The 26,325-nt window shown below is 42.0% G+C and overlaps 1 protein-coding gene across 3 annotated transcripts in view; it reads right to left on the reverse strand.

Annotated features, from left to right (window-relative positions):
* Positions 1-25,688, reverse strand: part of STAT1 (signal transducer and activator of transcription 1) — a 43,279-nt gene extending 17,591 nt beyond the window's left edge. For 2 of the 3 annotated variants that reach the window (XM_065881166.1, XM_065881165.1), the window contains exons 1-10: positions 22,836-22,963; positions 21,730-21,874; positions 13,812-13,910; positions 10,579-10,668; positions 9,534-9,612; positions 8,342-8,433; positions 8,001-8,152; positions 5,548-5,706; positions 3,466-3,558; positions 1,887-1,946 (exon numbers count right to left, since the gene is read on the reverse strand). In XM_065881166.1, coding sequence (XP_065737238.1) covers positions 1,887-1,946; positions 3,466-3,558; positions 5,548-5,706; positions 8,001-8,152; positions 8,342-8,433; positions 9,534-9,612; positions 10,579-10,668; positions 13,812-13,910; positions 21,730-21,874; positions 22,836-22,963 — 1,097 coding nt within the window. Of the gene's footprint in view, positions 1-1,886; positions 1,947-3,465; positions 3,559-5,547; positions 5,707-8,000; positions 8,153-8,341; positions 8,434-9,533; positions 9,613-10,578; positions 10,669-13,811; positions 13,911-21,729; positions 21,875-22,835; positions 22,965-25,584 lie in introns of those variants that run through there. The other variant, XM_065881167.1, reaches the window with a different exon arrangement.
* Positions 25,689-26,325: the final 637 nt, after the last annotated feature.

Raw genomic sequence — 26,325 nt, forward strand, 5'->3', positions numbered from 1 at the left:
GACAAATAATGTATCTGTCAGGCGTAGGCGAAGGTTAGAGATCATTAGCGCACTCATAGTTAAATGAGTTAGCTTCCTTTCCTGTCTCAACTAGAAGTTCAATGTTTTTGTGAATGAGAATCACCGTCAGTTGTAACAGTGACCAATTTTCCCATCTGGAAAAAAAAAAAAAAAGAACTTACACTTCATTACCACAGAATATTTCTAATGACCAAGAAGCCAGCCTTGGCATATGACAGTTAGCTAACTCGACACTACACCTGGACTTCATCACTTCCCCCCAGCGTCCTTTTCCTGCCCCACGACTCCAGCCAGGACCCCACGTGACATTTGTCATCATATCACCCTAGCCTCCTCTGGTCTGTAACACGTTCTCACACGTTCCTTGTCTTTGAAGTTTTTGACAGTTTTGAGTATCACTGCTCAGATGTTTTAGGAATGTCCTTCAACTTGAGTTTCTCCAAGTGTGGCATCTCAGTTTTTTAAATTGTGGTAAAATATACATAACAGAAAATTTATTATTTTAAGTATTTTAAGCATGCAGTTCAGTAGCATTAAATATATCCACATTTTGTGCAAAAAAAGAAAATTCACAACAAAAGGAATAGTGTGATACAAAGCTACCTTGTCAAAGCTAAGAAGAAAACTCAGAACTGGAACAGACAGAAAAGACAAAAGAGCAAGAAAAAACTGAAAGGGAGACTGAGTTAAGTAGAGTGTGGTAAACTGTAGTGGCCACAAAACCTCTGCAGCTTTTCTTTTCAAGAGGCAGAATGTATTTCCCTGTCCCTTGAATCTCAGGGGACTTTGACTTGCTTTTCCCCACACGATGGATGGGAGTGGTGCCGTACAAGTTCCAAGTCTAGCCTAACAGGCCCAGCACGCTGCTGCTCTGATCCACTTGGAACACTGCTGCCGTATGAGAAAGCCCAGGCTGACCTCTTTGAGAGCCCAACAGAGAAGGGCCCAGTTATCCCAGCAGAGACAGACACATACAAGGCCATGCTAGACCACCCAGCAACAACCAAGCCAGCCCAGACCAGAAGGACCACACACAGCCCACAGCATAAGAGAAATTAATAAGTTTTAGAGTTTAAGCCACTAAATTTTGGGGTTTTTATGCAGCAAAAGCTAACTGATACACAGAGAAACCAAAGATGATGGGAGAAAAGCAAAGGCACAGACTATGCTACAAAGAAGGCTATACTTACAGAATGGAAAGAGACAAAAAGCCAGAGGAAAATGACTTGGATTATCATAAATGGTTTTGAAACTTGGTAAACCAGAATGTTATACACACCAACAAAAGCATTAAATATATCAAGGGGGGATGGCAGGGGCTAAGCCATCTTGTTCCTTAATGTAAGTGCTTAGGTCACTGATAGTTCAGGTCCAGGGACTAAGGACGAACCGGATGGGCCTGCTCCATTTAGACCATGAGAGATGCTGCCCATTCCTGGGTTCTTACTGCCCAGAAGAGACAAGTGTGAGGCCAGCAGGCTCCACACAGGCCCCCCAAAATTCTGTCAGCTTCACTCCAGAAACAAGTCCACACTGGCTGCAGAATCATGGTGGCCTGGAGTTTGATCAAGGGCCCTTCCTCTAGGGCTGGCCTAGGAGGAGGGGTGGTAGCTGCTTGGAGACTTGATCATTACAAGCTCATATGCATAAAATGCACTCATTCTTTTGTTCACTTATAGTCTAAAATGGCACAAGCACGTTGATACCAGCTCTAGGGGATGCTCCCAACATCCAGAACAGGAGCTATCAATTTAAATGTGCTGGGATCACTTACAAACAGCCCCAGTGCAAAAGTCTATGCTTAGTTAACAAAACCAGCAATTTCAACAGTACATGTATCTTAGATAATATTAAAGATATCTTACTTATCAAATAAGACTTTGACTTTCAAGTTATAATTCAGCTCTTGCAATTTCACCAACAATCTGAAAAGAAAAAAGTCATAATTACTTTTAAAAATTATCTGTTACCATTTATTTATCATGCCAATTCCCTACTGATGAACATTTCAATAACCCCCACCCACCTCATGCAGTTTTTGGTTATTACAAACAATGGAAGTGACATCCTTGCATGTCTACTTGGATGTTTTTGAAGTGTATTTGTAGGATAAATTCCTAGCTGTGAAACTGCTGGGACAAAACTGTAACATTAAATTCTGACACAGAGCAGCACTGATTTTATATTCCCACCAAACATCAGTGAGGGTATCTGCTTCCCTGTATCGCCTCGCCAATGCTGAGTTTTATCAAAATTTCTATTTGGGGCTAAAAATAGCAAACACTGCCCTTTACTAAAACTTGTATCTAATGCTTATTCTGCTGGGAGAAAATAAAAACTATCACCCATAATCAGGAAAGTGAAGGTCACATCTATAATCACCCCAGGGCAATGTGGAGAGGTGGAAGGAGCCGTGGGCTGAGACTCAGGTGTGCTCTGCTCTGATGAGCTGGAGAGCTGGGGAAGGGGCCCCTCACTGGTTGGCTCCCTTTAGTGAAGCAGATGATGGGATTAGATTTCTCCTCCTGCCAGCTGCGAGTTCTGGGACCTCACGGGTGCTAAAGCGTGGTGCTGTTCACTGGCAGCCAACAGGCAGCACTTGTGGACCTAACTCAGCAGCACCCTGGAAAAAAGGACGAGGGCCAACTCTGACGCCAAGTGCAGCTCTTCTGAGTCCAGCTGCTCACCAGCGGAGGAAGAGCTAAATGAATGCAGCCGTGCAACGGAAGAAAGTAAAGCTGTAAAAGCTGTACGTTCTAACATGGAAACACTTCCATAACTTATTATGAAGGAGAAAAACAGGCTGCCGAAAAACAGACAGCAGAACCCTCGTTTCTAAAAATGAAGCACTGTATATCATATATATTTGTGTGTCTATGCATGAAAAAAATAGGTATAAGTACAATGTATTTATTTATGTAGACATGGGCAAAATTCTGGGAGGACTGACACCAGGCTGTTTACCATGGTGGTCTACAGATATTTAGATCACATACAACTTTGAGAAATCTGAGGAAAGCTATGAACACACTCAGCAGAAAAAGGTACCTGTCATAAGTCCACATTCACACACACTGCATACATTTTGGGGGGAATGTAAAGCTCAGGTTATGAGTTTATGCTCAAGACGGGATGAGGCTGCTGGGAACTTCTACTCTCTACTATATGCAGTTCTGCAATTTTGAATTCCTATTTACAGTAAACATTCATTACATCTATAACTGGAAAAAAATCAGGTGTGTGTGTGTGTGTGTGTACACACATATCTCTTATATTTCTAGTCTGAATAGAAAAGACAAGACTCTTAGATATTCTAAATAAGAATTCATATTAAAATGCCTACTGCAAAATTACTTCCTCTAAAGCACCATATATAACAGTGTTGTGAAAGGAAGCTGGGGTGCAAACTTTGTGATAGGAGGTGCAGGGCCTTTTCTTTATTACCTCAACTTCACAGTGAATTGTACTCCAGTCTTCAGGACCAATGGCCTCTGAGGATGAGTTGGCATGCAGGGCTGTCTTTCCACCACAAATGAGCTGTAAATTCCCAGCAAAGGGTAAATTAGCATTTCCATTAATGCTGAGGCAGTAAAAGGTTATTTTCCCTAAAGAGGAGAGGGGGTTAGAGGGCACAAGCTAAAAAAAAGTTTGAAAGATTCTAACAAATTGGATGAATAAAGTGAGGTTTTCTAGTCAGTAAAGAAATCCCCAAATCTATTGCACTCAACAAAATCATAGTAACTGCAGTGAACTGTGATACTCTTCAACAATGAAAATTCTGAATGGGATTCTGCTCATTTACAAATTTAAGAATCAAATTTGCTAATTAGACTTAGTGTGGTGATCATTTCACAATATATACAAATACCAAATCATTATGTTGTACATCTGAAACTAATACAAGGTTATATGTCAATAACATCTCAATTTAAAAATAAAAATAGGGAAGTCCCTGGTGGTCCAGTGGTTAGGACTCTGTGCTTCCACTGCAGGGGACATGGGTTCAATCCCTGGTCAGGGAGCTAAGATTCCACATGCCTCATGGCGTGGCCAAAAATAAATAAATAAAAAAATAAAAACAAGATAAAAATAAATTTTACTACAGTTGAAAGTGAACCATGTACCATATTGCTTACCACCATAATTTGAAACTGACATTTTAACATCATTTGGAAAATTGATTTTAAAATTGTTTAGTAATATTTATTATCTAATAAACATTTCCAAACATTAAATTTAATTAAAAAAAATAATGAAATTTGCATTCTAAAACCCAAGTAAATGTCCTCGATTATTTCAAAATCCAACATCTAGGCATTCCTGTTTGGACATTAGCCACAGGGAACCAAAGACATTTTTATTACATTAGCATTTAAAAAATTGCAATATGGGGCTTCCCTGGTGGCGCAGTGTTGAGAGTCCGCCTGCCAATGCAGGGGACACGGGTTTGTGCCCCAGTCTGGGAAGATCCCACATGCCGCGGAGCGGCTGGGCCCATGAGCCATGGCCGCTGAGCCTGCGCTCCGCAACAGGAGAGGCCACAACAGTGAGAGGCCCGCGTACCTCAAAAAAAAAAAAAAAAAAAAAAATTTGCAATATGAATTCTACTTAGTGCCATTTGTTTACCTACTAAGCATATCTGAAACACCTACCCATGGGAAAGGTACTATGTAAGGCCCTGGTGGGGAAGAAGATGACAAAGGCACATCTCTGCCTACTAGGACCTTTCAATTTACAACAAAGAAAACAGAAATACACAGACAATGATATAATAAAATCCAGAACGGGAGAAAAATGAAGAATAAACTATGCAGATCCGGAAGGGAGACAACATCTGCCCGGGAACTCTGGGAAGATTTCATGATGAGATATAAGGTGAAACGTTCAGGATGCAGTTTCGAAATGAGGTACAAGAGAAGAAAGCTCTGAGGCAGAGAAAATACTGTTGGGAGAGGAACGGAGAAGCAAATATCCAGGGTAGCCACGAAGTCAAGTCTGCCTGGAAATGGGGCATGTATAGAAGCTAATTCTGGAGTGGCTAGTGAGGGCCAGGCTGTGCAGGTGCGGCTTGGGTGACCGGATGCGGGGCTCCCCTGATATCAGCAGGTGGCAAAAAACCTGATTGAACTGTGCTCTGGGAGAGCACAGGGTCACAGGGACAGGGAGGAAGGGGCTTGGGAGGGACCATTTGGGAGGCTACCACGCAACAGTTCAATAGAGAGGATTTGAGAGCTTGAAATGTGATGAGACCATGCAATAGGAAAGAGAGGACAAATATCATCAGGTTAGACTAGACAGGTCCCATCACAGACTGGCCACAGGGAAGGAGACTGGTAACCAGTCTAAACGGTCACAAGAATGACAGGCCAACGACATAAGCAAGGAATTCGGGAAGACCTGATTCGGGGAAGCCATAAAAAATTTTACATAACCTATTAAACCCTTCTAAATTATCTGAATTACCAGAAAAACTTTCCTCTGGGTAAAATAATTGCAAAAAGTGCAAAAACATCTCCCTCAAGTTACCTCTGAATGAGCTGCTGGAAGAGGCTGAAGGTGCGGTCCCATAACGCTTGTTTGTTTTTTGTGATAGGGTCATGTTCATAGGTATATTTCTGTTCCAACTCCTCAAGCTTTTTAAGCTGCTGACGAACCTGCTGCAGACTCTCCGCCACTATGGTGAACCTGGGAAGGTACAAGCCACAGGGGTCTCCATCAGAAAGCAGCCTGGATTAAACAGAATCACGGAAACCAACAAGTACTTTTTACAGACAACACACGACGTTATCTGCCCAGCTCTGAAGTGCAAGGAGAAACAGAACAAACCTGATTTGTGTGAAAAAACTAATATGCATGAACGATTACAGCCCAGATTAAAAAACTGCATCCCACTGAGATGGCCCTAAGGAGAGATGGGTAGGGGTGGAGGCTGCTAGGGAATCTGTGACTTCAATTGGGCTGTGAGATAATTGGGACCTAAAGGGACAGGGCAAAGGTGCAGGGGGGACAGAGGCAGGGGACACGACAAGGCAGATGCTGTGGGCAGTGATGTGTGGAGCAGTGAGGGGCCCCTGTAGCTCTTTCTATCAGGGCAGTGACACTGTGCAGAGAGGAGCAAGAGAGCAGCCTGGACGCTGAGGAAGCAAGGCCAAGAGGGGATGCAGGCCTGGTTAGGAGGAGACGAGGGAACAGAGGTTACTGTGTCACTGAACTGAAAGGAGAAGGCAATGTGTGCAACCTAGACACTCAAAATATATGCATAAACTAAGGAGAAAACCTAGTGACTGCTTTCAGGTTCCTCCGTCCTGACAGGAAACCACCAAAGGCGATGCAGCCTCCGAGCCAAGTCAGGCTGTGGAAGTTCATTTTACTGGCCTGGAGGAATGACACAAGAACATCTATTCCCCAGTGAAAAACATCTCCTTCACTCGGTGTTTCCATTCCTTGAATCCAGTTCGAAGCACCAGGAGCACAGCCCATGGCCATGAAATGAGAGGCAGGATAACGGTGGGTGGGTGAGTTCCAGAGGGATTCTAACCCGGTGATTCCCAACCTTGTTCAGGCCATGACACACAGGAAAATGTCGACAATCCTTGTACCACACAGCTGGGGGTACTGAGGGGTATTCACATCTCTGCAGGAGGCTCCTTGTGGCCTAAGGTGACCATGGGGGCCCCGGACAGCGGGGGGCCTCGCTGGACACCTGGGGGGCTTGGAGGTCAGCATCTCACAAGGCTCACGGGGACACACTGGGCTGGGGAGCTCCATTCCTATCCACAAAAAACTGGGATATGGAATGGCAACTCACAGAATAAAAATAAATGGCTGACTATTGTGAATTTTTAAAAACAGCAATCCAGAAAGTAATCTCATGAGATCTCTGGTCCTTGGGCTCTTCAGAACTGTTCCAGGCCACCCCCCGCTCCTACCCACTGATTCTACCGCTTCCATCCCCTCTGCTCAGTTCTGTCAGCCCTCCCCTGGACTACGCTAATAAACTCAGAGCAGACCAACTGGCCTTTCTGTCTCTATTCTATCCTCAGGCTTCAGCCAGAGTGACCTAAATAAAAAATCAGAGAAATGAACCTCCACTTAAATAAAAGGCCTGCCCGGCTCACCAGTATCCACTGGGTAAAATCCCGGAGTTCCCAGCACAGTATGGGAACCTCCGTGACCAGGCTCCAGCCTCTTGCCAGCTCCACTTTCTTCCTTCCCTCTCTGGCACCCGACTCTCTAGCCATCCAACATGAGAACTGAGGGCCCCAGCTCATGCCAGCCTCCCCTCCCCTCTGCCCCGTCCACACTCTTCTCCTTCCTGGTCTACATGAAGTTTTCCTATTCACTCTCGAATCTGTGCAAGACCACTTTGTCTCATTAATCTTTCCTGGTGACTCCTTGCTTCATCCTCCATGAACTCTGGACGGTCTCCGTTGGAGCCCTGGCAACCTTTCACTGAACAGTTATTACCACGCCCATCTCCCGCCTCCACACTGAGAGCTCCTTACTGGCAACAACCAAGAATCATTCACCTTGTGTCCCAGGTCCTAGCCCAGTGCCTGGCATACAGCATTTCATAAGTATTTACTAGACGGATGACTGAAATGTATGGCCCACAAACTACTATTTCACGTAAGCCTGTAAAATGCCCTTTTGTTTTTAAAACCTTGGGACTCAAGTTGTTAACTGTGTTGTGTGATGACCATGTCACTGGTGTGTTGGCACAAATGACATGTCCCACGGTACACATACAGCAGGGAGAGGAGTCCTCCAAACCATGCAGAATGTGGCTGAACGTGGCCACAGGTGTGATTAACACTGTGCTTTTCAAGTGTTTCCAGGGCAAGAAGCAGTTGGACTGCATCAAACTCTAAACCAAAGGTTTGACAGAGTCCATTCAACTAACACAGCTGGAACGTGCACTTTACGAGTTTACACGGTTAGCCAGTCAGCTGCCAATGTTCTGCTTCGGAGAACCTTACCAGTTCTGCAGCTGATCAAGGCAAGCATTGGGGGGTCCCCCGATACAGGCACTCTGCTGTCTCCGCTTCCATTCCACAAGTTCCTCATTAATCAGGGCTTTCTGGGTAAGTTCGGTGACATTCAACAACTCTATTATTTTGTGAACTACTTCCTAAAGGGAGAGAAAGAGACAAAGCGAAATAAACTCATCTTTAATCACTGAATTTTATTCTTTCATCTCAACTGGGTTGCTCTAAGTGAAATGGTTATAAAAATAATTTTGCCTCTATTCCAAACTTCAAGTCCATTATTTACAGTCTGTGACAAAAGCGACATGTTATTCTGGAAAGTGAATCACTACCTTTCTCTTATTGTCAAGCATTAAATACATCTTCTGGAGTAACATCTGTTCCTGTTTCTGATCATTCTTTGCCACACCATTGGTTTCATGTTCTGTGAATTGGGAGAGACAGCAGATAAATATAAATATAAAAGAAGACAAAACCAACTGAAGCCAAGATTTACATCCATTTAGGAAAAATATGATCCAAACGCTATCTGGAGATACGTCAAAGCTTGGTTTTTCTTCAATCATTGTTGAACAAAACGGTAAAAATGGCCTAAGTACAAAAACCGGATACACTGAAACAAAGTCCTTGTTTACAATGACTCACATAAACGGGAAACAGTACTGTCTGGTTCTTAAGGCACTGTCAGAATATTACCTAAATGAATATAAGTGACAAAATTCACAACCTCAGTTAAAAAATAATTGATACAAAGCATCTCTGTGGCTTTAAAGAGAAGCAGACAATTAGGAAATTGTAATTGAGGTTTCTTTCTCTCATACTTTTCTTCAAATTCTTACTAATAGTCTCTCCATTTTACCATGGTATCCTCCAAATGACTGCTAGGGTTCCAGCAGCACCCTGCTTGTTCTACACAATGCACACTTCTGGATTATTTTCAGTGGACGTCCTGTCATCATTAAAAACGAGCAACAACAACAAAATCCGAGCGAAACTGCTTTAAAACATGTGAAAAATGCTGAACTTCACCTGTGGAGTATACAAATGGAGCTGGAATATTTGGAGGAACTTCAGTTATTAGGGCAGGGGAACTCCACACACATATCCGTCTATGTCCCTCAGTGGGCTAGGCACAGTAAGTGAAGTGAATAGCACGTAACCAGTAGGTATTAACTGGAGGCGATTTTGCCCCCCAGGGATCACTTGGCAATGTTTGGAGACAGTTTTGGTTGTCACCACTGGGGACCACCACTGGGGATAGTTCTACTGCCACCTGGTGGGCAGAAGTCAGGGATGCTGCTAAACATCCTACAATGCACAGGACAACCCCCAAAACAGTTATCGGGCCCAAAATGTCAATAGTACTGAGGTTGAAAAACCCTGGCCTGGGTCACCAAGAAGCCAAGACTAGCAATTCAGAGTCTTAAAATGTTTGGTAAATATGAAGGAGTATCTGCCTTTGTTATCTAGTGTAGGTAGAAAAAATTACAGGCAATGGACACTGCTTTAAATGTTAACTCTTACCTCTGTTCTGCAAGGTTTTACATTTAAAGTCATATTCATCCTGTAAATCTTCTAGGGTCTTGATTTCATGCTCTATACACTACAAGTAAAGACAGAAACAAGTTTTCCACCATACTTAGGACAAAGACTTTAGGAGACAGATTACTGGTACTATAGGACCCAGAAAACCATGGATGCAATTCTGCTCCCTCAAAGATGGATTAGACTTGCAAAATTCTAATCACACGTATGAAATAATTTATATCTCCTTAGCTAGTATATAATAACCTTTTTATGAAAGAAAATATATAGCTATTTCTGGACTGGGCCACTTGACTTCTACTTTAATGAAGTAGACCTGGAGTCTGGCAACATGCCGTCTGAAGCACAAAGTCAAGACCGCGCTGGTGTGACCCAAGGCCCACAGGAGAGTCGGCCCCTCAGCAGAAAGGCCGTTTCCACAGATACGGGCCCAGTGCAAGGCTGGACTCCTCACCCTTTCCCCCAAACAGCACCCACAGTGGAAGGGAGTGAACACATACCACCAAGGGCACCACCTCCATAAATGTCTGGGAAGTTTTATCTTAAAGTTATTGTGGATATTTTATTCTAATCAGAAATACATCAGAATTTCCTTGTTTGAGATGTTTTTGTTCCCCTTCCAAGTCTTAGAATAAAACAGGTGCTTGAGGAAGACCATGTTTATCCTAGGACTCTATGTAACCCCAGATACACCCCCATTTGAGAGGAGCAGACATAAAGGGCTATTTAGAGCAGCAACAGCTAGTTTACTGGGTGATAGGGCAAAGTCAACAGTGACTGCACAATCTTGCAAGGAAGGAAAAGATAAGCTCAATGTTTGCAAGTTGTAACAGGGGCCAAAAATGTCTATCTGCTCATTGGTTTCACCAATTTGTTTACTTAGGGTTTCAAACTTGAGCGAAACTTTTCTTCTCAACTACTTAAAAGCCTGAAATCAGTCACAATGCTTACACTAGAGCAATTGAAACCTTTTTTCCTCTACGAAAAGTTACAAAGAAGATGTATACATTTACTAAATACTCACCATAACTTTGTCCTTCACATTTCTGACTCTGCTGTCAAGCTCCTGCTGTTTGTCTAACATTACAGTGCTCTGAATATTCCCTGCCTGAGCCTGTAATGGAAGGTACACAGTTAACAGCCATTACTTCCTCTGTCCTATTTACCTGCTGGTTATGCTCCAAAGTCAAGTCTACCCCGTGCCCCACCTAACTCCCGGACCTTCCAAAACCTCCTGCAGGCCTCCCACATGAGTGTGCACAAGAAAAGCTCAGTTCCCAAGGCCCCGGAAAATACTGGCGAACTGTTAACAAGCCTACAGAAAGACCAGGCTCAGTTCGTGCCTAAAATAAATAGTATTTCTGGAATTTTCCATTAGTTCATACAGTTGCATGGGACCACACAGGAAGTTATTTTAGTTTCTCAAATTCCGTAGACAACATTATTCTTATTAGCCCTGTACTCATTTGTCTCAAAGCCATGCAATTCACAGTGTGGTCCCCAGACAAGCAGCATCTTACCACCCGGGAGCTTGTTGGAAATGCAGAATTTCAGGTCCTAATCTGATTACTGAATCAGAAACCCCATTTTGACAAGATTCCAGATAATGCAGAGGTATATCAAAATTGAACAGTACCGAGAAAGACAAATATCATATGATATCGCTTGTATATAGAATCTAAAATAATGATGTAAATGAGCTTATTTACAAAACAGAAATAGACTCACAGACATAGAAAGCAAATTTATGGTTACCAAAGGGGAAAGGTCGGGGGAGGAGTAAATTAGGAGTATGGGATTAACATATATAACTATATTTAAAACAGATAACAAGCAAGTACCTAAATGTATAACACAGGGAATTATACTCAATACCTTGTAATAACCTATAATGGAGAAGAATCTAAAAAAGTATGTGTGTGTGTGTGTGTGTGTGTGTGTGTGTGTGTGTGTGTATAACCGAATCACTTTGCTGTACACTTGAACACTTGAAACTGACACACTGTAAATCAACTATATTTAAATAAAAATTAATTTTTAAAAAACATTAAAAAATTGAACAGTACTGCCATTAAGGACTTCAATGAATATCTGCTCCTATAAAGTAATAATGAATACCATCCCAGATGCAGTGGGTAGAGTTAGCCTTCATCCCTGATGGCCAGAAAACAATTTGTTACTTTTATCGGGATCACATTAAAATTATGAATTAACTGAGGGAAAGGCGCTATATTTATGATGTCGTTTTTAATTCTTATGCTTCTAACGGCTTCCTCTTGTCAACTGCAATACCACTAACAAAATGCTAAGCACATCCTTGCCGTGGTTCTGACTTACTGATGTTTTGTCCGTGAAGTAAGATACTGTTTTAGAAGCAGGAGATGTATATTTTAATAGGTTAAGGAGGTATCTATCAACTCCTAGTTTATTGAATTTTTAAAAATCAGGGATGAGTGTTCAGTTTTGTCATCCTTTTCAGCATCTTTTCGATACCCCCAGACATCCAGGACCTTCCCTCAAATCCCAGGAAGGTCTTCTTTCTCTTGCTCGCAGCTGGGCAGTCCACTAACCTCGTTCCAGGGGTTCACCGATAAGTCAGGTGTCCTCTGAGAGGCTTAAAATGAACCTCTCCCCAGGAACTTCACATTTTTAAAAGGAGGTCAAAAGCTGACATGCCTTTGAGACCAAAGCACCCGCAGGAGATGGGGCTGATCTGGGAGAGCAGAAATCACCTCCTGTGCCTCCCAGTGCTGACTCCGGGCCAAATGAGGAGAGAAATGCTTAGGTAGCAAGGTGGACAGTTCACTCTTCTGCCCATCTCTGCTCTTGACTGTCCTCCCAAGTCTATCTGAGATACAGGAGCAGCCCCTTGCATAATGCTGGTAAGATGAAAATCCCACAGGATAGTCAAAATTTCCTGCTGAAAGTCTCCCAGGTGCATGCCATACTGAAGAAGGCACACCCCTCTCAGAGGAGACAATGCAGCCAGCTTTTCCTCCTGACAGACACCTTTGCTCACTAGGCTGGGTCCAGGATGAATTAGCCAGTCTGAGTTTAGAACAAATAATATGTATCTCTAAGTGCTCAGTGCAGCAAGGTGCTTTCAGCGTGACAGGGAGACAGGAACTAAATGCCCAGGGAAGCAGCAGATTCACAAGGACTGGGGCAAATGCTCAGAAAGTGCACGGAAAATGGCATTCAGTGCCACTACTTAAATTCTCTCTTCATCCCCGACCTCCCAATCTCACAGCACACTTTGTTAGCTATTCGTTAGAGAAATGCACATGGGACGCATTCCACTGCATACTCTGGCGTTTTCCCTGTCATACTGGAATGGTCTCAGCCAGAGTAACTCATACCGTAGTGGTTTCACAACTGTCTGCCTGCTGGGCAGCTCCCACCACCCCACCAATGAAAGGCATGAATCAGTGCCATGGCAACTTCAAAAACTGCTGAACCCTAATCACCAGGACGGTCTGTATTAGGATTAGTAAAGTCATGATAAAAAAGCCTTGGTACTAGTATAACTCTGACTCATTCACTGTTTGGTTGTCTCAGATATCTAATAGGTATCTCGGTCCTATTGAAAACAAAGCTGCTGATTTTCCCATCAACCCATTCTTCTCCAAAACCTATTGTGCCCTGCAAAAGCCATACTCCTGTCCCTTCCCTGTCTTCCCCAGCTCAGTAAACAGTATCTCTAAGAAACGCAAGTCACAAATCAGACTCAGCCTCTACTCTTGGCTCCTTCTCACTCTCACATCTGACCCTTCAGTATAAGCCCTACTGGTACCACATCCAGAACATAACGGAATCTGTCCACTTCTTCCCACCTCCACTGACTGCACCTCTACCTCAGGCACTTCCCCTCCGCTCCTTCAGTCTGCTGCAAGAGCCCACTGTCTTCTGCTTCCTTTCCTGCCCCAGCACCCCAGAGGTGTCCCTGACCCTGATCTAAAGAAACAACCTGATACTCCACTACTGTCCACACAGTATCCTGCTTTACTATCTTCATAGCAACAATCACTATCTGAAAAGATTTTGGTTTTGTGTTGTCTCCCTCCCTCACTAGGATGACTTCCATTAGATTGGGGTCCTTTCAAAATCTCTACATCTGTTTTCCCCCACTTCTTGGGGCTATAAAATCAGAGGGCTAGTCACCACTGCCCTGAAACAGGGCCTCAGTAGTACTTGTTGGATGAATGAATGAGTTTTTATTTCTTTATTACCCTTTATGTTCAATTAGGAAAAAAGTACCTGATTGAATCTCTGGGCATTTTCCAAGATCTTTCTTTCCTCCTTCAGACAGTTACAGATGATCATAGACATCTGTATTGGGTCTTCCTGAAAATTATCCTAGACAATGGGTTGTTAGAATAAAAATAAATTAAATTTCAGAATGTTTAAACCATTGTGTTTTATACATTGAAATGAGTTTGTTCATATCCATTAAGAAACCTCACCCTAGTCAGCTCTGCCCACCACCAGTCCCTCCCATCAGGAAACTTACACAAGCCTCTTAGATAGCCTCATCCACCAGAGGGCAGACAGCAGAAGCAAGAAGAACTACAAATCTGCAGCCTGTGGAACAAAAACCACATTCACAGAAAGATAGACAAGATGAAAAGGCAGAGCGCTATGTACCAGATGAAGGAACAAGATAAAACCCCAGAAAAACAACTAAATGAAATGGAGATAGGCAACCTTCCAGAAAAAGAATTCAAAATAATGATAGTGAAGATGATCCAGGACCTCGGAAGAAGAATGGAGGCAAAGATCAAGAAGATGAAAGAACTGTTTAACAAAGAGCGAGAAGAATTAAAGAACAAACAAACAGAGATGAACAATACAATAACTGAAATGAAAACTACACTAGAAGGAATCAATAGGAGAATAACTGAGGCAGAAGAACGCATAAGTGACCTGGAAGACAGAATGGTGGAATTCACTGCTGCAGAATAGAATAAAGAAAAAAGAATGAAAAGAAATGAAGACAGCCTAAGAGACCACTGGGACAACATTAAATGCAACAACATTCACATTATAGGGGTCCCAGAAGGAGAAGAGAGAGAGAAAGGACCAGAGAAAACATTTGAAGAGATTATAGCCAAAAACTTCCCTAACATGGGAAAGGAAATAGCCACCCAAGTCCAGGAAGCGCAGAGAGTCCCATACAAGATAAACCCAAGGAGAAACATGCTGAGACACATAGTAATCAAATTGGCAAAAATTAAAGACAAAGAAAAATTATTGAAAGCAGCAAGGGAAAAATGACAAATAACATACAAGGGAACTCCGATAAGGTTAACAGCTGATTTCTCAGCAGAAACTCTACAAGCCAGAAGGGAGTGGCATGATATATGCAAAGTGATGAAAGGGAAGAACCTACAACCAAGATTACTCTACCCAGCAAGGATCTCATTCAGATTCGATGGAGAAATCAAAAGCTTTACAGAGAAACAAAAGCTAAGAGAATTCACCACCACCAAACCAGCTTTACAACAAATGCTAAAGGAGCTTCTCTAAGTGTGAAACACAACAGATGAAAAGGACCTACCAAAACACACCCAAAACAATTCATAAAATGGTCATAGGAACATACATATCGATAATTACCTTAAATGTGAATGAATTAAAAGCTCCAACCAAAAGACACAGGCTCACTGGATGGATACAAAAACAAGACCCATATATATGCTGTCTACAAGAGACCCACTTCAGACCTAGGGACACATACAGACTGAAAGTGAGGGGATGGAAAAAGATATTCCATGCAAATGGAAATCAAAAGAAAGCTGGAGTAGTAATACTTATATCTGATAAAATAGACTTTAAAATAAAGAATGTTACAAGAGACAAGGAAGGACACTACAAAATGATCAAAGGATCAATCCAAGAAGAAGATATAACAATTATAAATATATATGCACCCAACATAGGAGCACCTCAATACATAAGTCAACTGCTAACAGCTATAAAAGAGGAAATCAACAGTAACACAATAATAGTGGGGGATTTTAACACCTCACTTACACCAATGGACAGATCATCCAAAATGAAAATAAATAAGGAAACAGAAACTTTAAATAACACAACAGACCAGATAGATTTGATTGATATTTATAGGACATTCCATCCAAAAACCGCAGATTACAGTTTGTTCTCAAGTGTGTGTGGAACATTCTCCAGGATAGATCACATCTTGGGTCACAAATCAAGCCTCACTAAATTTAAGAAAACTGAAATCATATCAAGCATCTTTTCTGACCACAACACTATGAGATTAGAAATGAATTACAGTGAAAAAAATGTAAAAAATACAAACACATGGAGGCTAAACAGTATGTTACTATATAACCAAGAGATCACTGAAGAAATCAAAGAGGAAATGAAAAAATACCTAGAGACAAATGACAATGAAAACATGATGATCCAAAACCTATGGGATGCAGCAAAAGCAGTTCTAAGAGGTAAGTTTATAGCTATACAAGCCTACCTCAAGAAACAACAAACATCTCAAATAAACAATCTAACCTTACACCTAAAGGAACTAAAGAAAGAAGAACAAACAAAACCCAAAGTTAGCAGAAGGAAAGAAATCATTAAGATCAGAGCAGAAATAAATGAAATAGAAACAAAGAAAACAATAGCAAAGATCAATAAAACTAAAAGCTGGTTCTTTGAGAAGATAAACAAAACTGATAAATCATTAGCCAGACTCATCAAGAAAAAGAGGGAGAGGACTCAAATCAATAAAATTAGAAATGAAAAATGAGAAGTTACAATAGACACCTCAGAAATACAAAGCATCCTAAGAGATTACTACAAGCAACTCTATGCCAATAAAATGGACAACCTGGAAGAAATGGACAAATTCCTAGAAAGGTATAACCTTCCAAGACTGAACCAAGAAGAAATAGAAAATATGAACAGACCAATCACAAGTAATGAAGTTGAAACTGTGATTAAAGATCTTCCAACAAACAAAAGTCCAGAACCATGGCTTCACAGGTGAATTCCACCAAACATTTACACAAGAGCTAACACCCATCCTTCTCAAACTCTTCCAAAAAACTGCAGAGGAAGGAACACTCCCAAACTCATTCTATGAGGCCACCATCACCCTGATACCAAAGCCAGACAAAGATACTACAAAAAAAGAAAATTGCAGACCGATATCACTGATGAATACAGATGCAAAAATCCTCAACAAAATACTAGCAAACAGAATCCAACAACACATTAAAAGGATCATACACCATGATCAAGTGGGATTTATCCCAGGGATGTAAGGATTTTTAAATCAATCAATGTGATACACCATATTAACAAACTGAAGAATAAACCATATGATCATCTCAATAGATGCAGAAAAAGCTTTTGACAAAATTCAACACCGATTTATGATAAAAAAAACTCTCCAGGGCTTCCCTGCTGGTGCAGTGGTTGAGAGTCCGCCTGCCGATGCAGGGGACACGGGTTCGTGCCCCAGTCCGGGAAGATCCCACATGCCACGGAGCGGCCTGGCCCGTGAGCCATGGCCGCTGAGCCTGTGCATCCAGAGCCTGTGCTCTGCAACGGGAGAGGCCACAGCAGTGAGAGGCCCACGTACCGCAAAAAAAAACTCTCCAGAAAGTGGGCATAGAGGGAACCTACCTCAACATAATAAAGGCCATATATGACAAAAACACAGCAAACATCATTCTCAATGGTGAAAAACTGAAAGCATTTCCTCTAAGATCAGGAACAAGACAAGGAGGTCCACTCTCACCAGTATTATTCAACATAGTTTTGGAAGCCCTAGCCACAGCAATCAGAGAAGAAAAAGAAATAAAAGGAATAGAAATTGGAAAAGAAGAAGTAACACTGTTACTGTTTGCAGATGACATGATACTATACATAGAGAATCGTAAAGATGCCACCAGAAAACTACTAGAGCTAATCAATTAATTTGGTAAAGTTGCAGGATATAAAATTAATGCACAGAAATCTCTTGCATTCCTATACACTAATGATGAAAAATCTGAAGGAGAAATTAAGGAAACACTTCCATTTACCATTGCAGCAAAATGAATAAAATACCTAGGAATAAACCTACCTAGGGAGACAAAAGACCTGTATGCAGAAAACTGTAAGATACTGATGAAAGAAATTAAAGATGATACAAACACATGGAGAGATATTCCATGTTCTTGGATTGGAAGAATCAATGTTGTGAAAATGACTATACTATCCAAAGCAATCTACAGATACAGTGCAATCCCTATCAAATTACCAATGGGATTTTTTACAGAACTAGAACAAAAAATCTTAAAATTTGTATGAAGACACAAAAGACCCCGAATAGCTAAAGCAGTCTTGAGGGAAAAAAGCGGAGCTGGAGGAATCAGAATCCCTGACTTCAGACTATACTACAAAGCTACAGTAATGAAGATAATATGGTACTGGCACAGGGACTTCCCTGGTGGCGCGTGGTTGGGAATCCGCCTGCCAATGCAGGGGACATGGGTTCGAGCCCTGGTCTGGGAAGATCCCACGTGTCGGGGGGCAACTAAGCCCATGTGCCACAACTACTGAAGCCCACGCGCCTGGAGCCTGTCCTCTGCAACAAGAGAAGCCACCATGATGAGAAGCCCACGCAGTGCAACCAAGAGTAGCCCCTGCTCGCCACAACTAGAGAAAGCCCACGCGCAGCAACAAAGACCCAACGCAGCCAAAAATAAATAAATAAATTAAAAAAAAAATGGTACTGGCACAAAAACAGAAATATAGATCAATGGAACAGGACAGAAAGCCCAGAGATAAACCCACACACCTATGGTCAACTAATCTATGACAAAGGAGGCAAGGATATACAATGGAGAAAAGACAGTCTCTTCAATAAGTGGTGATGGGAAAACTGGACAGTTACATGTAAAAGAATGAAATTATAACACTCCCTAACACCATACACAAAAATAAACTCAAAATGGATTCGAGACCTAAATGTAAGACTGGACACTATAAAACTCTTAGAGGAAAACATAGGAAGAACACTCTTTGACATAAATCACAGCAAGATGTCTTTTGATTCACCTCCTAGAGTAATGGAAATAAAAACAAAAATAAACAAATGGGACCTAATGAAACTTAAAAGCTATTGCACAGCAAAGGAAACCATAAACAAGACGAAAAGACAACCCTCAGAATGGGAGAAAATATTTGCAAACGAATCAACGGACAAAGGATTAATCTCCAAAATACATAAACAGCTCACGCAGCTCAATATTAAAGAAATAAACAACCCAATCCAGAAATGGGCAGAAGACCTAAATAGACATTTCTCCAAAGAAGACATACAGATGGCCAAGAAGCAGATGAAAAGCTGCTCAACATCACTAATTATTAGAGAAATGCAAATCAAAACTCCAGTGAGGTATTACCTCACACCAGTTAGAATGGGCATCATCAGAATATCTACAAACAACAGAGGGTGTGGAGAAAAGGGAACCCTCTTGCACTGTTGGTGGGAATGTAAATTGATACAGTCACTATGGAGAACAGTATGGGGGTTCCTTAAAAAACTAAAAATAGAATTACCATATGATCCAGCAATCCCACTGCTGGGCATATACCCAGAGAAAACCATATTACAAAAAGACACATGCACCCCAATGTTCATTGCAGCACTATTTACAATAGCCAGGTCATGGAAGCAACCTAAATGCCCATTGACAGACGAATGGATAAAGAAGATGTGGTACACATGTACAATGGAATATCACTCAGCCAGAAAAAGAAACGAAATTGGGTCATTTGTAGAGATGTGGATGAATCTAGAGACTGTCATACAGAGTGAAGTAAGTCAGAAAGAGAAAAACAAATATCGTATATTAACGCATGTATGTGGAACCCAGAAAAATGGTACAGATGAACCTGTTTGCAGGGCAGAAGTTGAGACACAGATGTAGAGAACAAACGTATGGACACCAAGGGGGGAAAGCCACAGGGGGGTGGGGATGGTGGTGTGATGAACTGGGTGATTGGGATTGACATGTATACACTGATGTGTATAAAACTGATGACTAATTAGATCCTGCTGTATAAAAAAATAAATAAAATTCAAAATAAAAGAATGCAATCTCCCCTTTAAACAACATGTACTAGTTTATATTTTTATGCTCTGCAGTGAGTTGGTACATTTCCAAAGGCAGAGACTATACTTTAATTATCTTTAGTAATGAAAGGAAATAGCTGCATATATGACAATGTGGAGTCTTTAAGTTTTATGTCCTTACTGAGTTCAATAAAATAAATACCAGCTTTAAAGGAAAAAAAGAAAAGGAAAGCTCATCCTGAACTTATTAAGTTCTACATAAGCTATTTTTTTTTTTTTTTTTTTTTTTTCTTTTGCGGTACACGGGGCTCACTGTTGTGGCCTCTCCTGTTGCGGAGCACAGGCTCCGGATGCGCAAGTTCAGCGGCCATGACTCATGAACCTAGCCACTCCGCGGCATGTAGGATCTTCCCGGACCGGGGCATGAACCCGTGTCCCCTGCATCGGCAGGTGGACTCTCCACCACTGCGCCACCAGGGAAGCCCTACATAAGCTATTTTTGATAAAATCAAAATATTCTTTTGATGAACTATGACAAAAGCTGCTTTAACTGTTCAATTAAGCGCAGGTACTTAAATTATTTCTTGATTAAAAAAACAAGTGGGGCTTCCCGGGTGGCGCAGTGGTTGAGAGTCCGCCTGCCGATGCAGGGGACACGGGTTCGTGCCCCGGTCCGGGAAGATCCCACATGCCGCGGAGTGGCTGGGCCCATGAGCCATGGCCACTGAGCCTGTGGGTCCGGAACCTGTGCTCCGCAACGGGAGAGGCCACAACAGTGAGAGGCCCGTGTACCGAAAAACAAAAACACAAGTATTTCCATATGTAGTTCCTATAATACTTTAATTTTATTGTTCTTGGGCCCAATTATCTTGTTAGGATCCTGAGATAATGCAAATGATACAAAAATTATCCATGATATTCCTCAATTAATTTATCTGTTGGTCTCTGGTTTGAATTAGACCAAAGATATTCTTCTCAGTTTTTGTTTTCTTGTCAAGGCTAGTTTGCAAAATACCGGCAATCATGCCTCTTTATAACAGGTATTATCAAGCAAAATCTGTAGGAGAGCAAATTTCTGTAAAGTTAATCTGGCTTTCCCACTCACTGGTATTATAAAATCATATACACATTCACAGAGGGGTAAAAAAGCTTCTAATTACCTAAGTTGAACAGTTTGGTTGTGAGGAATAAAACAAGAAAATGACAGCACTCACCTCCATTAAAACAGAAAAGTTCCATTAATACTGAAATAAAAATGGTAGCCAGGCTTAAGGGATGCTGAGAGTACTTATGAAGAACTCCCAAAACTCTGCAGCATACTCTCTCCTGCGTGCAACTCTCTTTGACTTCTTCTTTCAAGGGAGGGCAACTTCAGCAGAAGCATGGCAAGGTGGAGTCAGCTCCAATTCACCACCTCACTACTGAGCCTTAGAGATGTCAAAACTTTCAACACTTTCTGGACTTACTCTTCATCTGTATACCAAGCACTTAGACTGGATTTACCACTAAAGCTCCTCTGAGCTTTAACATGTTACTACAGCTCACTGCTCTTAAAACACTTTTTCTTCAACTTAAATATCAACGGGGCGTCCCTGGTGGCGCAGTGGTTGAGAGTCCGCCTGCCGATGCAGGGGACACAGGTTCGAGCCCCAGTCCGGGAAGATCCCACATGCCGCGGAGCGGCTGGGCCCATGAGCCATGACCGCTGAGCCTGCGCGTCCGGAGCCTGTGCTCCGCAACGGGAGAGGCCACAACAGTGAGAGGCCCGCATACCGCAAAAAAAAAAAAATTAAAAAAAATCAACGGCTTTTAATAAGACAAGATCATAGCATTGAATTTCTCTCAGAATTACTTACGTCTAAGTGATACCCTTCAGCCTGAATACTCCTTATGTGTTTACAAAATGAATTATTTTATTTTACTTCTGCTATAAAATATTAGCTACATAACGGTAGTTTATTTAGTGTCTGTACTGTTCTAAATACCAATGAGTGTGTGCTCAATAGTATTTGCTGAATGAAAAAAATTCTTAAGTAAACATGGAAACATTTCAACTTAAACGCAAAAACCAGGTCGTACCTGAAGATTACGCTTGCTTTTCCTTATGTTATGCTGCAACAAAAAATTATTCTCCAAAGAAAAGCGACTGTATTGATCATCCAGCTGCGACAGGAGGTCGTGAAAACGGATGGTAGCAAACGAAACATCATTGGCGGCATGCTCCCTAGGAGATACAAAATTTACACATTTCGTTTAGATGCTACTTTAAAACAACAAAATAAACACTGCTTTCCATGTTGAAATGACTAAAAATAATTTAAAGTGTTTTCTTGGGTTTTATTTCCTTCTTTTGAAACTGCCATTGCTCTTAGCAGCAGTTTGTACAATATTTTTATTATATACAATTAGCATGAAAAATTCGGGCTTCCCTGGCGGCGCAGTGGTTGGGAGTCCGCCTGCCAATGCAGGGGACGCGGGTTCGTGCCCCAGTCCGGGAGGATCCCACATGCCGCGGAGCAGCTGGGCCCGTGAGCCATGGCCGCTGAGCCTGCGTGTCTGGAGCCTGTGCTCTGCAACGGGAGAGGCCACAACAGTGAGAGGCCCGCGTACCGCAAAAAAAAAAAAAAAAAAAAATTCTAGCACTCCAAGACTGTGCACCAAACTGTTAATGGCGATTATCTCTGGAGGCAAAAAATCAACAGGGGCCTTCACTTTCTACGTCAAATACTTTCAGAACATTTGAAATATTTGCAATGAGCAAACAGTAAATTGTAAAATAGAACATATACCAGTTTTAAGAGATATTTCCTTAATTTTTTTTTTTACTTTCTTCATACTTCTAATCAGTGTTCTACCAAAACTTGGCTTTAATATTTACTTTTAACTTCTTTCTATAATCTGGATCCTAACTTGGAAATAATTGGTGTCAGCATTATCTAACTTGTGCAAAGCATTTAGGAGGATGTATAATTAAATCGACAAATACATAAAATTAATGACTAATGCATTTAGCTTTGTAGAGACACATGCCATTTTTCAAGGCAACACTCTTTTCTGAAACAGGTAATCCCAATGGCTACTGATGAGATTCATCTTCCAGTCAACATAGTTCCAAGCCACTTAATCAACAAGTTATTTTAAAAGTGTAGAAAAACTCCTTCTTCTGTCAAGTGAGTTTTCCTTACCAGTCTTGCTTTTCTAGCCACTGTGCCAGATACTGTCTGATTTCCATGGGAAAACTGTCATCATAGAGCTGGTGAACCTGCTCCAGGAATTTGGAGTCAAGCTGCTGAAGCTCATACCACTGGGACATCCTACAGGGAAACAGAATACAGATCACAAATGGAAGCCCACAGCTCCAAAGAAAGCCTGTCTAGCATTGTGCTTCTTCTAAATATCTTGCTTAATTAAAAACATAGTTTGTCTTTGAAATATACTTTTAAAATGGCACCTATGTTTCAAAGCCTGTTTTTTAATTGAGTTTTGGGTCAAAGTTTTTTTCTTCTCCAAAAAACACATCTTCAGGTCTTTGCTCAAATGCCAGCATCTCAGGGAAGCCTCTTCTGGCCACCTTATTTAAATTGACACCACCTCTCACCTTGGAAAACACTATCCCTCCTCCCTGATGTATTCTTCTCTATCGCATTTACCACCATCTGACCTACCACATATTTTTTTTATTTTCATTAGTGTCTGTTTTCCCCGCATGAAGGGAAGGATTTGGGAGTGGGGGGGTTTGTTCACTGCTGTATCTTCAGAACAGTGCTGGGCATACAGTAGGTGTTCATATGCCTTTAAAATGAATCTGCACTTTTATCAAATAAATCAATGGAAAACACTACTTAGATTTGCTTTAGGACAAATCGTAAGAACTCTCCCTGAAACTGCTCTTATAAATTATAGAACATTTGTAATTTAACCCAAAGAATTTTAAATTAGTGTTTTATATTTTATGATTCACGTGATTAAAATGAATTATTTTTGATATATATCTTCTTTTTTTTTTTGGCCACACTGCACGGCATGCAGGATCTTAGTTCCCCAACCTGGGATCAAAACCGTGAACACTGCAGTGGAATCGAAGAGTCCTAGCTATTGGACCGCCAGGGAATTCCCAGGTTATATATCTTTTAAAAGAGATATATTTTCCTCTTTGCCTACTGCAAACAATAAGTCTGCACAAAAATTCTTAAACCTAAGTAATAATTTTTAAAGACTGAAACAACATTGTTAAATGTAATCTGAAAGGATAAAATAATACTATTTTTTTGGATAACAGCAAGTCAACTTTTACATAGCAGTTCTGAAGATTAAAAATTAAAATACCTGATTTAAGTCCGAACATCCATTAGGAAAATGAAAAGCCTCTCTTCACCATAGCGTAAATTAGGATTTACATCAGCGCACAGCTGACAACATTCAGAGTAGATATATGTGAATCTTGTCCTACCAGCCCTGAGGAAGAGGTCTGGATTTTCAAGCAGGGCGTGGAAAAGCGTATGCATGCTTGTTGGCAAGCATACCTGTGCAGGCATGAAGTCATGTCTACTCCACAAATCTCCTTCCAAAGGAAGGTAAGGATGTGGTGAGGCTACCAAGCTAGTCACCATCACAAATACCAGTATGAATGGACCCAAGTCCACACCTTTGCTACACTTGCTGTAGCAATTTGATTTTTCACTTTGAATTTATTTCACCTGAGTGGAAGACTAAATCTTTGGCGTTCTCCCTCCCTACTAGGTGTCTAATAAGGATATGCCTAAAGCAAATATGCTGGCCAGAGTGTCAACCAGCGGGGACTGCAACACCTCTTTTTGCGTGAGTGACCTCAAGTGACTCACTTCCCTTTCAACAGGGTGACTGTTTAAGACTGAACGACCTAATACAGATACAGCACCTGGAACAAAGCAGGCGATCAATCAATCCATGCTAACAAATCCAGAATCCATTCCCTCTTCTCACAAAACTTGTTACCAGCACAGGGAGTGGCAAGACCAACCCCCAGTCACCTGACTTCTTCCTCTCCAGTCCCAAGACCTCCAACCACCTTGCCTCCAACACTCTTTCCCAATCTGGCCTTCTGCTGCACATGGGTTTTGACCACATCATTCTCTAGTTCAAACTTGCTACAGTTTGCCCATTACCAGGCTGATTTCCACTCTGACCCTATTTTCATCCATTAACAAAGCAACCCAGTCACCAAATTACCTACTTTTTTTTCTGCACTGCTCCAGCTGTCACTCACCCTTGAAAACAGCTTTTCCACATTCTGCCTCTCTAAATTCTACCAGCATTCAAAGGTAGGTACGAATAGCCCTTCTTCCATAAGCTCTCTGAGACTCACCCAGAAACAATTAAGCTTTCATTAACGTGAGCCTCATTGCATTTTGTATCTCTATTAGAGCATCAGTCCCTGTCTTCCTTAAAAAGCTCTATGATGTCTCCCCTGCAGCATGTAAGCTTCAGAGTTGCTGGGACTGTCTTTTCTTTAAACATCGTCTGCACTGTGGACAGTGTCCTGCACATATTATGTACTCAATAGTAGTCTGTTGAATTGAAATCTAGTAGATTTCAGATTGAATTAGAAAGTAAAGGGCAAACCATATTATGGTCCAACAAGTTTGAGTCCTGCGTTAAACTGCAAACTGGATTGTGCTGGAGGCTCAAGTCTTATTTCTATCCCATAAAAACAAACTATCCAACTTATACAAACAACATTTAAAGCGCAATCACGCACCTGTTTTTCTTCCCCCAAACTCTTTGGTACTAGTCAGAATTTGTTTTAAAGACTAATTATATTATTTGGGGGTCTGCAGGAACTAATTATCACTTTTACATTCCAGGAGCACATTAAGCTCTTTTATCCTTAAATACAGACATATAATTAAGTTCCAAAGTCACATATTCATTCGTTTCCGTGAACATTTTACTAACCTGTAACCTTGTGCCCCAGCGAAGGGCTGGGGATTCAACACAAGCAGCAGCTACACACAGCACGTCAGATGCCAAGACTGCTGGGTTTGCATGCACAGGGTGCGAGCGTATAACTTAGCTCTCTGGGGGTGGCACACGGCAAATGAAAACTTTCTGCGGGGAGAAGAAAACATGACTCTGGTGGAAGGGGCGGAAAAGAGAGAAAAATGAGGGTAAATGGGGAGATGCAGTATTTTCGGCGGGGGAGGGGCGCAGGATTCTATTTCACAAGACAGTTTTTACTACCAGAGCACAACTGGCTGGGGCAACCATGCCATCACCGAAAACAACACCTGGGATACGCGTTCTTTCCCGGATAACGGATTTACCTGTCAGCACTTTAAAGCCCGCCCTCGCCGGGTATCCGGCAACTGGGTCCAGACGACTGCGGTCCAGGAACGTCCCACCCAGGCACCCGGAACCTCACGCCCACTCACTCTCCGCTCCGGATCCGGCAGAGGTGGGCGAGGACGCGGCCGTGCTGCCTCTCCCGGGCGCGCCGGGTCTCCTCTGCTCTTTCTGGGGTCTGACAGACTATGTCTCTCCACAAACTCAGCGCAGCAAAGCGAAAATACCACCGAGAGAAATGGTAGTGCCAGACGCTCCGCCTCCTTCCACTTCCGCCAATCACCGGGTTGCTGCCGCTCTCGGCCAATCAGACGCCGCTGTTCCGAGCGCGCGCCGCCTCTCCCCCCGGGGCTA

This window comes from Phocoena phocoena, chromosome 7 (genome assembly GCF_963924675.1).
Source record: "Phocoena phocoena chromosome 7, mPhoPho1.1, whole genome shotgun sequence".
Taxonomy (NCBI): domain Eukaryota; kingdom Metazoa; phylum Chordata; class Mammalia; order Artiodactyla; family Phocoenidae; genus Phocoena; species Phocoena phocoena.